Source organism: Tupaia chinensis, unplaced genomic scaffold, assembly GCF_000334495.1.
Source record: "Tupaia chinensis unplaced genomic scaffold, TupChi_1.0 Scaffold000442_1, whole genome shotgun sequence".
NCBI lineage: Eukaryota > Metazoa > Chordata > Mammalia > Scandentia > Tupaiidae > Tupaia > Tupaia belangeri.
The window spans coordinates 248,354-260,953 of record NW_006159947.1 but is presented as its reverse complement, the minus strand read 5'-3'; the positions used below and the strand labels follow the sequence as shown (position 1 = coordinate 260,953).

The 12,600-nt window shown below is 43.2% G+C and overlaps 1 protein-coding gene across 1 annotated transcript in view; it reads left to right on the top strand.

Annotated features, from left to right (window-relative positions):
• Window positions 1-11,764: 11,764 nt before the first annotated feature.
• The window catches only part of BEND4 (BEN domain containing 4), a 48,956-nt gene continuing 48,120 nt past the window's right edge, over window positions 11,765-12,600 (top strand). The window contains exons 1-2 of the mRNA XM_027774488.1: window positions 11,765-11,818; window positions 12,090-12,249. Of these exons, the coding sequence (XP_027630289.1) occupies window positions 11,765-11,818; window positions 12,090-12,249 (214 nt within the window). The remainder of the gene's footprint in view (window positions 11,819-12,089; window positions 12,250-12,600) is intronic.

The following is a 12,600-nucleotide window of genomic DNA, read 5'->3' as shown; positions in this document are numbered from 1 at the left end:
GTTCTTTTTATTTTCTTTTTTGTGAGAGGTTTTTACTATAGGCATTTCTAGAGGTGTGATGGGAATGACCGAAGGTCTATGTTTTTTTTTTCTTTTTTGTGAGAGGTTTTTACTATAGGGTACATGCGCTCCCCAGAAAGATAGAGAGAGATAGAGAGACAGAAAGAGAGAAATCACCCCCCCAGGGAGGATGGCCACACCGCAATCCATTCTCCTCCATTCTCCTCTCAGGATCTTGGGCACGCACGTACACACACCTGGCATGAATTAAAGCCACCGGGTCCAGGACTCGAACCACAGTCGACTACATGGGAGGCCAGTGACATAGCCATTACACCAACTGCTGGAGGTTTTTGGTCTATGTCCTTAGCAGTCACTTACATATCAACTCCAGGTTCTGTGACCTACTAAGAATCCACTGTTCACACCAAGTGTGCAAAGTCTTCTGTCTATATATATTAAATCACACCAGCGCTGGTAGTCTTGCTAAAAATAAAAGAAATAAAAGAAAAATTCTAATCAAATACTTGACCTTTTTGACATAATTCATTCCAGTTAATAGAGATTATCGTGTAACCCACATGTAAGACATAGGTATTAGTTTGCTAGGGAAGCGGTAAGAAAATATCCTAAACTAGGCGCGGCTTAAATAACAACACTGGAACACAACACTGGGCACACAGGGCGAATACCACGTGAGGATGAAAGCAGAGGTTGAAGTGATACCAGAGACTGCCAGCAAGCCAGCCACCAGAAGGCAGAGGAGAGGCATGGGACAGATTCTTCCTCACAGCCCTAGAGAGAACCAACCCTGTAGACACCTTCTGTTTGGATCTTGGACTTCTAGCCTCCAGAACCGCAAGACAATAAGTTTCAGTTCAAGCTGCTCCGTCTGCAGTAGTGTGTTATGATAGCCCCGGAAACTTAATACAGTCCCTAACAGAAAAGTCTGTGACTTGTATTCCTTCACCTTTGATGCTCTACGAGTGGGGAGAAAGACACGGAAGTTTGAATAGCCCAAAAACAATACGTTAAAGGGTCATTGTTGATCTTCACTCAACCTGTCAAGTTTATGAACAACTATATTTTGGAGACAAAAGAAGAAAATATTTTTTAAAAAGAACTTTTTTTCCTAGTCCAGAGACAAATTCAAAATCCCAGCAGCCTGGATATTACAGAAATCAGTTCAAAACTTATCACAGTTTTTGTAGCAAAAGCACAGTTCTGTCGGTTTTCAAAAATGGGTGCTTACAGCTTTATAAACCATGAAATGTTTGAGGCAACCAGAATACCAGAACAATATGGCTGCTTTCTTGGCTGGGGACAAATGGCATAGAGGAATTTGTAAAAATTCCAGTAAAACATATCATGTGGAACGTTACAAAACTTCAAGTTTCTAATATATAAAACTGTCTTTCATTGGTTCATTTCAGAACCTTCTCCATGGACGCTGGTCTTCCTGTGGTACTATATGGAATAAAACCTGGCCTTAAACACTAATTAATACTTTGAACTGATCATTTCTTCTTGCGATACAGTACTCAGAAAAAGTTCAGAGAAGGCAGAAAGGAAGCTGATCTTGCTGGTAAAGATAACAAACTTTTCTTAGAAACTAAATCACCAACAGTTAGACTTGCTGTTACTGTATCTCCTCAACTCTCCGCAACTTTCTCTTAATGACTTTTTTCTCCTTTCTTCTCTCCTGGCTCTTATATCCAACCTTATTCTATTAAATATCTGTCTCATATTTGATGCTTCCAGCTCTTCAGGAGGAATTATTTTTTTCCTTGGAATTAGAGAAAAGTGAGGAATAAAGAATGAAAGATTAAATTGATAAAACCTGGCAGGGCATATTTGCTACTTTGATTAGACAGAAGAAAATTGAGTTAAATTCTTCAAGTATTTGCTTTGTGACTTTGGGGAAATGTCTTCAATTCTTTGTCCTTCAGGTCTCTTCATTTTAAGGGATATAACCTCAACATCGTCATACTGGAAGGGTCGATGGACTCATAGAACTACCCATTATCAAGAACCAATTAGGGAACCAGCAGTTAGCATAATGGCTATGTCGCTGGACTCCCACGTTAGTCGACCACAGTTCGAGTCCCGGACTCGGTGGCTTAAACTCACGCCGGGCGCATGTGCATGCGTGCCCAAGATCCCGAGAGGAGAATGGAGGAGAAGGGATTGCGGCGTGGCCATCCCCCCTTGGGGGGTGATTTCTCGCTTTCTATCTCTCTGTCTCTCTCTGTCTGTCTGGCGACTGCACGCGCCCTATAGCAAAAAACTCTCCAAAAAAAGAAAAAAATATTAATTGAATGCATAATAAATAAATAAATAAATAAATAAATAAATAAATAAATAAAAGGAATGCAATATTGAGACAAGCGATAACATGGGTGGATCTCAAGGAAATTAAGTGAAAAATTACAAGAGATCAAATTATCAAATTCCATTCGTATATCTATGGCTACATAAGATGTACCCTTGAAAGGAAATGGTTGGGTACCTGCGACTTCTCTGTACTTTCTTTCTAACTTCCTGTGAAATTGTAATTACTTCAAAACAAAAATAAACTTAAAACGTGGTAGAAAAGAAATTGTGTTTCAATGAAAAACTACGCATGTCTACATGTGGCATACCCTTTCCAGTTATCTGATTCTCTTCTTTGTCTTTGAACTACTTTTGAAACTCTGATGAAAGTTTTTTTTGTTTTTTGGGGGGTTTTTTGGAGAGGTTTTTGCTATAGACAGACAAAGAAAGAGAGACAGAAAGCGAGAAATTACCCCCCAGGGGGGATGGCCACACCGCAATCCCTTCTCCTCCATTCTCCTCTCGGGATCTTGGGCACGCACGCACACGCGCCCAGCGTGAGTTTTAAGCCACCGGGTCTGGGACATGAACCGTGGTCGACTACGTGGGAGTCCAGCGACATAGCCATTATGCTAACTGCTGGTCCCAAACTCTGGAAGTTTTAATAACTGACAGACAAGCAAACTGTCCTCTCTGATAAAGGTTGTCTTCACCCACCTGTACCCACCATGGAAAAACGCATTCAATACAATTCTCCTTTATTCCATATCAATTTATGCTTTCTTCGAGCACTACAGGGACTGAGTGAGTTAAATAAAGCCTTTAACACGTGTTTATAGCACTACAAAGACTGAGTTAAATAAAGCCTTTAACACGTGTTTATATTTATGTCTGTACGAGAGTTCATAGTTTTACCTTTTCTGAAAATTTTGTTTTAAGAACATAAATATAGGAACCAGCAGGTGGCACGGTGGTTAAGGTGCTGGACTCCCACATGGCCGACAGCGGTTTGAGTCCCAGACCTGGTGGCATGCTTTCTCACTTTCAAGACTGAGTTAAATAAAGCCTTTAACACGTGTTTATATTTATGTCTGTACGAGAGTTCATAGTTTTACCTTTTCTGAAAATTTTGTTTTAAGAACATAAATATAGGAACCAGCAGGTGGCACGGTGGTTAAGGTGCTGGACTCCCACATGGCCGACAGCGGTTTGAGTCCCAGACCTGGTGGCATGCTTTCTCACTTTCTCTCTCTCTCTCTCTTTCTCTCTCTCTCTCTCTCTGTCTCTCTAGTGAACACGTGTGTGCTATAGCAAAATTAGAAAAAAAGATGATAAATAAAATTAAGTAAATTAGGGGCCAGGAGATGGCATAGTGATTAAGGTAGACTCCTACAGGGTCAACCACGGTTTGAGTCCTGGACCTGGTAGCTTGAAAATCATGCTGGGGACATGTGTGTGCATGCCCAAAATTCCAGGAGAATGGTGGAGAAAGGACTGCAATATGGCCATCCTCCCCAGGGGTGATTCCTCAATTTCCCTCTCACTGTCTCTGTCTCTCTCTCTCTGGTGAGTACACATGTCCTAAAAAAATAATAAATTTAATTTAAAAATAAATAAATCTTAAAAAAAAAAATCTTCAATCTGATGATGTCACTCCCTGACTCAAATACCTCAAAGATTTTCCATTGCATCTAGAACAAATCCCAGTTTATCCTGGAGTACAACACTGGCCCAACCTGCTTTCTCGGATCTCATCTCCTCACTCTGCACCTTGGCAGGACACTTCCAGCTCTGTCCTTCTTTCAGCTCCCTGTTTCCAGGAAGCTTGTTGTCCTGGATGGCTCTTACACCGCTGTCCCTTAGCCTGGACTGCTGTTCTCATGGACGGCTTCCCTTCATAAGTGAACGTGGCTCAATCGTTCCACCTCAGAGACAGGTCTTGGACACTCAATAAAAAGTAGCACCCCCACCCAATTGTTTTCATCATAATTATTTCTAGAACATTATTATTAGTTTTTTGCTATAGGGTGCATGCACTCACTGGAAGAGAGACAGAGACAGAGAGAGGGAAAGTGGGAAATCACCCCGGGGGGAACAGCCACATGATCCCTTCTCCCCCATTCTCCCCTCAGGATTTGGGGCACATACACCTGGCATGATTCTCAAGCCACCAGTCTGGGACTCCAAAAAATCGTGGAGTCAGCCATGTGGTATCCAACACCTTAACCTCCACACCTCTGCTGCCCCCTTAAATAGTATTTTGTGTTTTTTGAAAGAGATTTGTGCTATAGGATGCATATACTCACACTCACCAGAGAGACAGAGAGACAGGAAGCAAGAAATCACCCCCGGGAGGGATGGCCACACCACAATCCTTTCTCCTCCATTCTCCTCTCGGGATTTCAGGCACCTATGCACACGTGTCTGGTGTGAGTTTTAAGCCGCTGGGACGTTATTCATGAGCAACTACGTGAGAGTCCAGTAACACAACCATTGTGCCATCTGCTGGTCCCTTAAATAGTATTTTTAAGTTAGCTACTCATTTGTTTGTTATCTGCTCCCCTCCCCAATTCCGTAAGAGTAGGACCTAGCAATCTGGTTCACCATGACATGCTCTTGGGCTTAGAAAGGCACCTAGCACACACTAGATACTCCATAAGTATGTGTTGAGTAAATACCCGGATGAATGAGTTGTCTGGAGGCCCCAACACTGGAGTCTTTGGGCATGGTTTGTACAGTCACTTGAAAGGGTTATTAAAAAGTTATAGGCATTGGATTGGTGGTGAGAATAAAAGATCCCTCAGTTTCCTTCCACTCCTGTATGTCTATGACTCTGTGGCCACCATGCCCTTTTCACTATGCAAAGAGAAAAGCAAAGGAATATTCCTCATCATTTTCCACTGAATGATAGTATGCACACTCCTTGCCTGCTGCAATATCATCTCAGCATTAAAATGTTGAAGCTAATCAGACATTTAATTTCAAAGTGGAAGGTCATTATCTTGTCACAAAATTTTATTCCAATTACCTTTTTTTTTTCTATTATACGAAATGAATTAAAAGTAGCACAAAACATTGGGAGATCAAACAGTCAATCAGAAGCTCATTAAATATCATTGAAATTGGTGCAATAAAAAGCATTTCCCATGGCTGAGTTATTATTTAAAAGCTGTATCCTGGATGGCTCAAGGAATTGACAGGCTGCCAATCAAGAAATTACCCTGGCCAGAAATAGCCACTTGGTTTTTAAAAGTTCACCTTTTTTCTTTCTTTTTTCGAGATAAGAGTAAGTATCTAAAAAGACTCAAAGCAGGGTGTACATACCATCCTATGAGCTCTTATGAAACCGCCAAGAGATGATATCAACAAAGTCAAATCTGGGAACCAGCAGTTAGCATAATGGCTATGTCGCTGGACTCCCACGTAGTCGACCGCGGTTCGCGTCCCGGACCCGGTGGCTTAAAACTCACACCAGGCGCGTGTGCATGCGTGCCCAAGATCCCGAGAGGAGAATGGAGGAGAAGGGATTGCGGCGTGACCATCTCCCCTGGGGGATGATTTCTCGCTTTCTGTCTCTCTGTCTGTCTGGTGAGCACACGTGCCCTATAGTGAAAATCTCTCCAAAAAAAAAAAAAAAACCACAAAGTCAAATCTGATCATTTAGACTATAATTTACGGCAAGATGACCCTGGGTGTTACCAGCAATTTTATAAACACTTGAATACATTACACGCGTGTATAATATTCAGCTAAGTACAATCCCAGGCAGGGATGAGTGGTCAGTTACAACTTGAAAACTGAGTTCACTCCAAACTCAGAGTAAATGCCCACTTTCTTTTCTTTTGTAAAAAGAATTATTTTCTTTAACTTTATTTATTTATTTTAAGTTGACAAGAGAGGCACAGGGCGAGAAGGAGAGAGAGACATGAAAAATGAGGAAGTAAGTCACCAGGTCAAGGACTCAAACTGTGGTCGGCCATGTGGGAGTCCAGCGACCTTAACCACCACGCCACCTGCCGGCCCCTGTCCATTTTATTTTCTAAAGAATGATTGTGCAACTTGCTATGGAACGTAGTTAGATTATTATTTAAGAAATGTTGTGAATCAATAAAATGTGGGGGGAGAAAAGAAATGGAAAACAACTGTAGACACCCAAGTTAGTATGTGAAGACGGTGGGAAATGGCAGAGGGTGAGAAATAGTGAAAAAAAAAAATATATATATATATATCAAAATAAATATATATAAAAAATCTATATATATATATATTTATGTATACACACACACACACACATAAATATATGAAACTAGAAATGGAAAATTATCAATAACATGCATGATTAAGCCACTATGCAGTGTATTCCGGATGGGAAAACACATTTTGTATGCTGTGACGATGTTCAGTGAATGAATATTAATTAATTAATTTTTTTAAAAATGTTTTTTAAAAAAGGAATGATTGTGAAAATACTTCATTTTCCTATGGACCCAGACATGGATGACTGCCATCCAGAGGATTGAAAAGCTGACCATTTTAAAAGTCCAACATTTTTCTTCAGAAAGCTCTTTTTCTTGTTTTTTAAGAATTAGTTTATTTAACTTTATTTATTTATTTTAATTTGACCAGAGAGGGACAGAGTGAGAAAGAGAGAGGGAAAGTGAGAAAGCAAGCCTCCAGGGCCAGGACCTGAACCACGTTCCGTCATGGAAGTCCAGCGCCCTTAATCACCACGCCACCTGCTGGTCCCTCAAAAAAAAAATTTTACACCAAAATAAACTGTACTTTAATTCCATCTTCCCATGAACTTTTCAAAGTCCCCTTGTTGTAGTTAAGAGTATTTCCATACGCAAGAGATTGATAAACTCACATTCAGAATAGAAACTGCTTCTGAGGGGAAAAGAATTAGGATCATAGAATTAATTTTAATTCTAAATGTAATACTGTTTTACTTTTTGGAAAGGTATGAAACACATTTTGCAATTACAGTATTAGAATTGTGTTTGTTTAAAATTTTTAAATAATTTTTTAAATGTACATGATAAAATGAGCATGTGAAAGTACATGCCAGGCTATGCTTTGCTAACTATCAAAGATCAGTTTATAAACACAGTTTCTTAGGGCCAATGGGTTGTGTGGAGGTTAAGGCACTGGATCCCACACAGCTGACTGAGTGGTTCAAGTATCAGACTTGTTGTCTGAAAAATCATGCTGGGTGCACTTGGGTGTGTGCCTAAAATCCTGGAGGGGAGGTGATTGTAGCGTGGAACATCTCCTTGTGGGTGGGGAGGGGCGGAATGATTTGTCACTTTCTCTTTCTCTCTATGTGTCTCTGGCAAGTACATGTACCCTACGTCAAAAACTAACAACAACAACAAAAAAAAAGGAAAAATGGTAACACAACTTCTTGAAGTGTATATTTCTTATTTGGAACAGTCCTAAAGGGATTCAAAACTACTATGGATTAGACAAACAAGCTTGTCTTCCTGGTTCACGCTCTGTGAGCTAGTGGTGTGAACTTGGTGGGACAGCTCTGCCATCCTCAACTCAAGGTTTCCATCACTAGGTTCAAATAGATGCTCTAACATCCTCCACTGTATCTACAGAATAGACAAGGCAGATCAGGAAAATGTCTAGGACAGTGTGTTTCTAAAGGCACAACATGAAATTGTCAATCATCTCTTCCTCTCACATCCCATTGAATAGAACTTTGATGCTTAGGGGCCAGCAGGTGGCGTGGTGGTTAAAAGCACTGTATTCCCGCATGGCCAACCGGGGTTTAAGTCCCAGACCTGATGGCTTCTTTTCTTACTTTTCTTCTCTCTCTTTCTTGCAAATTGGAAAATAATAATAAATAAATTTACAATAACATAATTCTTTTTTAAAAAAAACTTTGATGCTTGACTAAATCCTGTAAGGAAACAATGTAGTTCAGGCTAGGTAGCTTTGTACCCAGATTCAATTATTAAAGGGACGAACAGAAGAATGGCTAGAGCCGCACCATGACGTCTGCCATAGGATGGATGAAACAGGATCCGGTAAATGCAGCAACAGCATTGACGAATGGGAAACTTGTCTGTCTTTATCTCCCAGTCCAGACCCACAAAGAATCCCTGTTTGTCTTCTCCCCATAGTGTCCTTACCTATAGTCTACTCAGCTGTCCTTCCTTCCATATGCACCCTCCATGAGCTGGATGCACTGGGGCTGGAGATTCGAAGCTGGAATAGCCTGGACGCTGGCATCAACAGAAGAACACTATTATGATACCCATGACCAGGACCAAGATGGCGGCATACATGGTTTAATCTAAGCAGTGAGGTAGGCTTATGAGTCAGTCAGGGAAGTCTGTGAAGCCTTCTTGTTGCTGTCTTTCCAGAGACGGTAGCCCCGGAAGTGAAGCTAGGAGGTCGAACAGAGGGCTGTTTGGTAAATGAATGGGGTTCCATCCAAAGGTAATAAAACATGAAAGGATAAGAGCATGAGAAGCCAAACCTGTCCAGGAAAACGAAGAAGTCCAGCATATACATTATCCAGATAGTGAGCCTGCGGTGAAGCTGGACAAGTTAGTACAAGGTCACATCACGGAGAGTCTTTCATTCAATGCAGAAGAGTTTGGAATGTATTGTGCATTTGGAGAGGGAACTATTAACACATTTGGAACAACAAAGACACAACATGAGATTTATTGGAAAGATCCGATAGTGATGTGAGCAATGGACCAGAATAGAAGCAAAACTATTGAAAGATGGCAAAGGTAGAGGGAACAGTTCTGGGGCCGGGAAAAGATGAGCTTCCATTAGTGACTCATTGGGTGAGAGGTCCCCATAGGACACCTGACAGGGAAGGTCAGTGTATATAGTGTTGAACACATGGGTCTGGAGCTCAAGAAAGAAGTTCTAGGGACCCAAAATAAATATATATAAAAAATCTATATATATATATATTTATGTATACACACACACACACACATAAATATATGAAACTAGAAATGGAAAATTATCAATAACATGCATGATTAAGCCACTATGCAGTGTATTCCGGATGGGAAAACACATTTTGTATGCTGTGACGATGTTCAGTGAATGAATATTAATTAATTAATTTTTAAAAAAATGTTTTTTAAAAAAGGAATGATTGTGAAAATACTTCATTTTCCTATGGACCCAGACATGGATGACTGCCATCCAGAGGATTGAAAAGCTGACCATTTTAAAAGTCCAACATTTTTCTTCAGAAAGCTCTTTTTCTTGTTTTTTAAGAATTAGTTTATTTAACTTTATTTATTTATTTTAATTTGACCAGAGAGGGACAGAGTGAGAAAGAGAGAGGGAAAGTGAGAAAGCAAGCCTCCAGGGCCAGGACCTGAACCACGTTCCGTCGTGGAAGTCCAGCGCCCTTAATCACCACGCCACCTGCCAGCCCCCTTTTTTTTTTTTTTTTTTTTTTTATCACTTTTACATTTCCTTTTTTAATTCAAACCACTAATTAGAACATTTGGTTTTTATAAATGACCACTTTTTTGATATAGAGGATGCTAAATCCGTTTAGTTGGTAAAATATAAAAGTGTTGTTCTCAGTTCCTTAAGACGTTTAAGTGGTGAGAATGGCCTAAGTTAAACGGCCAGGTACAGAAAATGACTTCTTCAGTAGAAGGTCTAAAGGATCTCTCCCTCTATACTCCCCACCTCACAGCCACCCCAATTTCTTTTTAAAAAGCAGGGCTTGGGGCCAGCAGGTGGCATATGGTTCAGGGTGCTAGACTCCCACATAGTTGACCATGGTTCAAGTCCCTGACCTGGAGGCTTGCTTTCTCTCTCTCTCCCTCTCTGGAAATATTACAATAATAATAGTAAAAGGGGGGACCAGCAGTTAGCGTAATGGCTATGTCGCTGGATTCCCACGTAGTCAACCACGGTTCAAGTCCCGGACCCGGCGGCTTAAACTCACACCGGGTGTGTATGCATGCGTGCCCAAGATCCCAAGAGGAGACTGGAGGAAAAGGGATTGCGGTGTGGCCATCCACCCTAGGGGGTGATTTCTCACTTTCTAACTCTCTATCTCTCTCTGTCTTTCTGGTGAGCACACTCGCCCTATAGCGAAAGCCTCTCCAAAAAAAAAAATAATAATAATAGTAAAAGGGGGAAACAAGCAGGGCTTATTTGCAAATTATCTGGGATTAAAGCAAGAGGGAAACATTTCCGTGCAAAATGCAGACCTGCCGTACAGGAGGGAAGTGTGGGGAGGTTTGCTATCATTTATCCCCTCCTGTATATCATTCCATTTCAGCTGTCTCCGGGCTCAGAAGTTGCTCCCCCATCCCTCAACTTCTGTGCCTAAGAAACATCTCCCCGGCAGCTCATTCTCTCTGTCTTTCAGCAGCATTTCATTATTTCTTCACTGTCCCTCTCAGGCTTGTCTCCCTTCTTCCCAGTGATCCACGTGTCCTCATTTAGCAGTTTTCAGAAGCCAGGGAGAAACGTTGCAAATAATGTTAAATATGATTAATATCTTGAATTCCTTGAAATATGACATGCATGAGTTACAATGAAACCTCTTTTATTTCCCCATGAAATGCTTTTGCATAATGAGAAAGAAAATGTCCTCTATGCCCTAATCAGCCCTGACAGTTCCTGGACTCCCAAATACTTTTATTTATGGCATTATTTATTTCATCTCTAATAAATGGAGGGGGACACAGAACCATCCGAGGCGGCTGCAGGAGAGGGAGACAATGTAGGGTGGAGGAACGCAGAGGCTGAACCAGCGAAGGAGAGAGAGAGCTTCCACGGGAAGGGGAGGCCACAGACCTGGGTCCCCAGAAGAAAATGGGTCACTTACCCAAGACTAAAAGGAAAGCTCTGAAACGGAAACCGATGGCAGAGAAGAGAAATGAGAATCATCCATCAAGAACACCCAGAGCTGTGACCTGGGGGATGAAGGCTGGAACCCGACCCTGAGGCCGCCATGCTGGCAGTGGGCCTGGCCCAGGGTGGGGTGATGGAAATGAGAAGGACCAGGCCCTCTTCTCCAAAAGGTGACACACACTCCATCTACCTGCACCCCATGAAGGCCTTCCTCCACCACTGAGCTACCTCTCACCCCCACCACTGCTGAAATTGTCTGTGTGTTTGTTTTTGGAGAGGTTTTTGCTATAGGGTGCAGTATGCTTGCCAGAAAGACAGAGACAGAGAGATAGAAAGCAAGAAATCACCCCCCAGGGGATGGCCACGCTGCAATCCCTTCTCCTCTATTTTCCTCTCGAGATCTTCGGCACGCACACACACGCGCCCGGCGTGAGTTTAAGTCACTGGGTCCGGGATTCGAACCACTGTCGACTACATAGGGAATCCAGCAACACAGCAACATAGCCATTACACTACCTGCTGGTCTCGAAATTGCGTGTTCTTCAGGAACCTTGCCCAGGGGCCGCTGCGGTGACTGGGACTTTGGGCAATGCGGGATGAGAGCCCTCGGGCCACGCTGGTCTCGCAAGCACGTGTCCATACAGTAAGTGACTAGGGACAAAGATCGCCAGCCCAGAGGGAGGCCGAGGGTCATGGGTCCCCGCAATCACAGTCCACTTGCTAAGGGCAGTGGAGATGGGAATTCAAACCACCTGGACGCACGCAGCCCTGCAACTCGGCCACACCCTCGCACAGCCTCAGTTTTCCCCATCCATTGAATGGGGGAAATGCTGGTGTCACGCACTTCCTCGGGCCCCTGCAAGGAACAAGCGAAATCACGTTGCAATCTGACGCCCAGGTCCTTTTCTGATCAGCCCAAGCGCAGAGCCCAGGGACAGCTAATGGGTGAAAGCTGGACTGGGGGCGCCACCTCCGCCAGCGAACCGAGCCGAGACCTCCAGGGCGTTCTTTCACGGAGGCTGGGGGCGCAGTTCCCGATTGGCCGAACTCGCTGTAACACAAGCACGCACTCCGGTAACCCCGCCCCGACTACGACCGCCCGGCTCGGTGCGACCTCGAGAGTTTGGGGTCGCGTGGTGGGGGGGACAGGGCGGGACACCAGGAGCCGGTTTCCAAAGCTGCACTCCGCTCGCTTCCCCAGAAGCCTGGAGTCCACATCTGGGGTTCCGAAGTGCCTCCCGAGCCGGAAGCCCAGTCCCCACATTTTCACCTGTTACCGGGGTGCCCTTCAGTCCCGGCTTCCCCGTTCCCTCCCGGGTCCGCGGGCAGCGGCGCAGGCCCCGCCCCGCCCCCACCGTCATTAGCAGATATTACCCTAAACACTTGCTCTTTACCTCCTTTCTCCCTCCAGGCATTGGCGAGGCC